This window comes from Triticum dicoccoides, chromosome 3B, assembly GCF_002162155.2.
Source record: "Triticum dicoccoides isolate Atlit2015 ecotype Zavitan chromosome 3B, WEW_v2.0, whole genome shotgun sequence".
Classification (NCBI taxonomy): domain Eukaryota; kingdom Viridiplantae; phylum Streptophyta; class Magnoliopsida; order Poales; family Poaceae; genus Triticum; species Triticum dicoccoides.
The window spans coordinates 139,794,556-139,799,806 of NC_041385.1; the positions used below are offsets into that span (position 1 = coordinate 139,794,556).

The 5,251-nt window shown below is 49.1% G+C and overlaps 1 protein-coding gene across 1 annotated transcript; it reads right to left on the reverse strand.

The window, feature by feature from the left end:
* Positions 1 to 2,397: 2,397 nt before the first annotated feature.
* Positions 2,398 to 3,920, reverse strand: LOC119280992 (aspartic proteinase CDR1-like). The gene has a single exon (XM_037561653.1). The coding sequence runs from the start codon at positions 3,918 to 3,920 to the stop codon at positions 2,505 to 2,507; it is 1,416 nt and encodes a 471-aa protein (XP_037417550.1). The 3' UTR covers positions 2,398 to 2,504.
* Between the last annotated feature and the right edge of the window lie 1,331 nt (positions 3,921 to 5,251).

A 5,251-nucleotide genomic window follows, 5' to 3' on the forward strand; every position in this document is an offset into this window, starting at 1 on the left:
CTGCATATAAACCTCCTCACACAACTCACCATTAAGAAGGCATTCTTAACATCAAGCTCAGACACGAACCAATGGCGAACAGAGGCCACAACAAGAAGTGTGCAGACAATGGACATATGGGCTACAGGAGCAAAAGTCTCATCGTAATCATGACCATGCTCCTGGTGAAAGCCATGAACCAAAAGACGAGCTTTATAACGCTAAAGAGAACCATAAGCGCGACTCTTAATCTTGTAGACCCACTTACAAGTAATGGAACGAACACTGGGAGGAAGAGAAACTAGATCCCACGTATCGGTGCGCTCAAGGGCATCAATCTCCTCTGTCATTAAGGATTAACAACATCATCTCAATAAGAAGTAGGCTCAAGAACGGTCGAAAGACCATAGCGAGAAGGATAATATCGGGCAGGGGGCATACAATGCCGAGAACGAAGTCCATAAGTCGGTTGAGAGGAGGAAGATGACAGACTAGAAGTACAGGGCACATCAGTAGACTCCCCAACATGGACGTTGAGTATAATGTAAAGGAAAGGAGTGGAGAGGTAGAATCACTTGAGGTGGAGACGGGGAATGTATCAATGATGAAGGTGGAGAAGGGGAAGGTATCGGTGATGAAGGTGGAGAGTCATGCGATGAGGAAGGAGAAGAAACCATGGGAGAAGATAGTGTCGGATCTGCAACAACGGGGCGAGGAGTAGGAATACTAGGCACATATGGAGGTGTATCCGAAAACTTAAGAAAATAGATGTCCTCCATGCAAAATGCCGAGGAGGATGGACGTGGGTAGAAGGGATGAGATTCATCAAAGGTCACATCCCGAGAAATACGCATCTGATGATCAACATGATCCCAACACCGACAGTGAAAGGATCGACATGGTCGACTAGAGGGGGAGGGAGGGTGAATAGGCGACTAATTTTTTAAGCTTCTTTTAATAAATTGAGGCTTGACAAGTAGGTTGTCTAGATATGCAACTAGGTGGACAACTTATATGCCAAACTCAACCACAACACAAGCAAGCACAAGACACAAACACAATAAGCTTGCACAAAGTAAAGGTAAGAAGTAACCGCTAGTTGAGATGATGAAGATGAAAATGTGTTATGAAAGTTCCCTCCTTTTGGGGGAGGTACGTGTCCGTTGAAGCGGCGTGGAGGCACAATGCTCCTCAAGAAGCCACTAAGGCCATGGTATTCTCCTCATCTCCTCGCACAATAAAAGATGTCATGAACCCACTAGCAGTGCCCTTGAAGACGGCAATCGGACCTTCACAAATAAGGTTGGAGATCTCCCCACGACTTAATTGGCAGGGTGCACGGGCTTACTTTGACTACGCCTACCTCATGAAAAAAATGCCTTTAGCCATGCTAAGTTGAGAACGCCCATACGGGTGATCGGCACTCAGCGATGGTCGGCCCGACCCACCAGGGCCCGAACAACCCCCACCTAGCCCCGATTTCCCCTAACCTAGCCGCCACTCCCTCGCCTCTCTCTCTCTCTCACGAACATGGCGACCATGGCAGTTAGTCCTCCACCTCTCTCCTGCCGCAGATGGCCCTTGCAGTTCGCCGTCAAGGTCGTGCGTGTTATAGTCCCAATAGCATCTGTGTATTCCAATGTAAATTGATTAATATGGAACTGTCCAGTGTTCTTGTTAATTGATGAACATTTTCCATGGATGTTGATTTTTGTAATAAGTATTCATGAGTTAGCATCATTGGTTGTTCATGCTTATTTTATAGAATGAAAAGTAACACTTGTGCCGCTGAAAATTAGCAACGAGCTATGTCTCACACACATGCTACCAAACACTGTCTCATCCAAGCATGTCTCACCATATACATGACCACCAAAGAACTCGAGATGCATGTACTTAACATGTCTACACTAAGCATGTATCAAAAGGAAACAACTATGCTAGGATGAGAACAACTACAAAACACACCCTTAAGGGAGCTCACAACCACCTTCTTTGTGCATAGTGAGCAACCTTTGACTTGGCTTGTTGGATCTTTAGGAAGAGAATAATGTTGCGAAAGTGCTTTTCTATATCTGTTGTGTATGGATCATCCGTGATTACTTTTGATATTCATGCTATTTTTTTACTTGTTGTTAAAATTTATTTTGTTTTATAAAGTTTTGTTTCTTTTCTTATTTCAACGTGTACAACTGAACATCATGTTTCATTGCTTATATTGACAAAAACAAAAAAAAAAATGCAATATAAGCAATGAGACACGATGTATGTTCTGCTGCGCGATATTCATAATGTTTTGATGATACACGATGAAACATCATGACTCACTTTGGAACTTGAAACATGACAAATTTTAACAACAACAAAAAAAAGTAGCATGAATCTCAAAGTAACCATCAACGGTAGATTCCCGTGCATGCATGATAGAATCTCATTTCTCGTAACGTTTTGTGTCTTGCAGATGCATTCGATTGCAAGCAAATAAATCTCCCCTCGTCTAAAAGGGTAAACACTTCTAATGTTGATTAGATATACACAGAGCCGGAGGACCTGGCGCAGTCTGCTGGGGCGAAGGTCACGGTGCCCTTGTCGAGGTCGTACCCAACGTGCATGTTCTGCTGCGCAATATTCCCGATGATGGACACAGGAGGAAACTGCAGGGCCACCACTGCCAAGCACAGGGTCCCCTCATGCAACACTACGAACGTGTTCTCCGACTTCAGCGTGACCGCCGCGCCGCCGCCCAGTTCCAGCGTCACGTCAGGGATCATCGCCGCAACCTGCCCCTCCCCGACCCCGCTCACGTCGAAGCACAGCGGCAGGAGCTTTTCCAGCGACTTCGCCGGCGGGAGCTTGACCCTCCGGGTTAGCTCTTCCACCAATGGGTCCACAAGCTCGTTCGCGAGGTACGTCAGCGTCGAGCCGGAGTCGACGATGACGGGGTACTGCTGCGGCGCCGCGAAGGTCTTGTTCCCAATCTTGACGGACCGGAGCTCGACGGTGTAGTAGGTCTTCACTTCGGATGGGATCAACGGCGTCGTCGCCGCGCCGGGCTCCGTCACGGCGGCGCGGGGACCGAAGTTGAGCACGGAGGAGGCGTTGATGGAGTAGGGCACGAGGCAGTAGGAGAACCTCCGGCCGAGCGATGTGTCTGTGCCTAACTGATTGACGAGGGAGAGGTCGCCGCCGCCGAGTCCGACGAGGCCGTCCCCGATGAACGAGCCGATCATGGTCGTGGAGCAGCCGAAGTTGACGTTGGCCACGCGCATCGCCCGATCGCCGCGGGTGCCTTGGTCGTCGGCGAAGGTGAAGGTCTCTGTGGAGAGGAGGCCGCTCGTCGACTGGGAGCCGTCGCCGTAGGAGTAGAGATACCCGCACTTGAAGTCGGCGCAGGAGGCTTCGGGGAGCGCGCGGCATGCGCCGGAGCCGCAGCTCACGAGACCGAACGTCGTCGAATTGGCGGAGTTGAACTGGACGCCCGGCGGTGGCGCGGGGGAGGGAGCGGGAGCGTGCGCGTGGGCGTGACGGGCAGCCGCCAGACCAGGAGCGCCAGCTCCATTGCTGCAGTTGAGCCAGATGAGGTCGCTGCCGGTGTCGGCGATGGCGAGCATGCGGGTGGGCGGCGTGCCCACGTTCACGGCCATCATGTACTCGAAGGGCCTGGAGGTGAGCTCGGACACGGCGCCGACGGTTGATGCTGCGTTGGCGCGGGCGTAGGAGCGCGAGAGCGCAACGGCGCGCGATGTGGACCGGCGCGCGGCCTGGAGCACGCGGGCGGGCGCGGTGAGCGACGGGTCACGGTACGGCGACTTGACGGAGTCACGGTGGATGAACTCCACGCTAAACCCATCGCCGCCGTCGTACGCCGTGCACAAGAACTTGTGCGCCGTCAGGACGACGCCAACGAGCAGCAGAGCGCCGGATGTCATCGTCGCAGGCATTGTGTGCTAACTCAACTGCGGGGTTGCTTGCCAATGGTGTGTTGCTGCTGCTATGTCCTGCGCAGTATTAATAGGGGAATTGGCGTAAGATGAAAGTGTAACTTGATTAATCGGGGGAGGGATGGGACAAGTTGGTATAGGCTATGAACTGTGATTGCACCATCAGCCAGCTTCTTACATCATGCGTACTAATTACGTACGTGCTGCACTACGCACCGAATTCAGGGTAGATTCGACTCGAGAGCTGGATGTATCTAACACTGAAATTGTAGTAGATACATCCATTGAGCCACAACTAATTTCGAAAAGAGGGAGTATTTTATTATAAAATTATTTAACATTCAAAATGGCAATATTTTGGAACAGGATGTACGGTTCATTTGTTTTTCTTCACAATCCTAACGCAAACCGGAACTTGGTCGCCGTTTCATCCAGATGCAATCTGCTCCATCCGATGGTATTTCCACACGGGTAGATGGGGGTATACTCTCTCCACCTCGAAGACCTTCCAGTGAACGTGATGATGACCTTGATACTGCCCAAGTTTGTGCCTGTGCACATCCCAATATATTACCATATGCATGTTATTTGAGAAAATTAAGCACAATACTTGACTGCCCAAACTTTTGTTCGGCAACATGAAACCTAAACTTTAGGATGTTGCATTTCAAATTCTTCAGGTAAAACACTAGTAAGATCCTTTTTTTTAATGGTAATAGACTTTTATTCCTCAAATAATGGATAGATCGTTTACAAGCAAATGAGAAATAAAGTCAGGGATGGACATATCCGATGAACTAGAACATCTAGAGCTAAACGAATTGCGAGCTAGTTCATCTGCTACTTGGTTTGCCTCCCGGTAACAGTGCATGTAGGTCACTTTAGCAAAGTCCAAAGATAGACGTTTACACTCCATAAGTGTCGCCGCATCAGGCCCTAGGTACTCATCCATCAGCTCTACCGATTCTAGTGCAAAGGCGCAGTCAGATTCTATCTCCACCATGTTACGGCCTATGTTTGCTGCCAGAATCAGTCCGTTCTTGATGGCCATAATTTCCGCCGAGTCTACATTACTAACATGTGGTACAAACCAAGTTGCTGCTGAAATATAATCCCCTCTATCATCTAGAGCAATAGCCCCACAAGCGCCTGACAATGTCTCTGCATTGAACGATGCATCAACGTAGATCTTTATGGTTCCCTGATTAGGCTTTTTCCACATATGCTCCTTCAATCGGTTGGAAATTTTTGACGTACATGATCCTTTTGCAAATTCGTACACGAAAGAAAAATCCTTACTTTCAGGTAACTTTTCAGTTAAGGACGTCAAG

Coding starts and splice junctions, on each gene's coding strand:
- LOC119280992 (XM_037561653.1), bottom strand. CDS start 3,920: ATGCCTGCGACGATGACATCCGGCGCTCTGCTGCTCGTTGGCGTCGTC.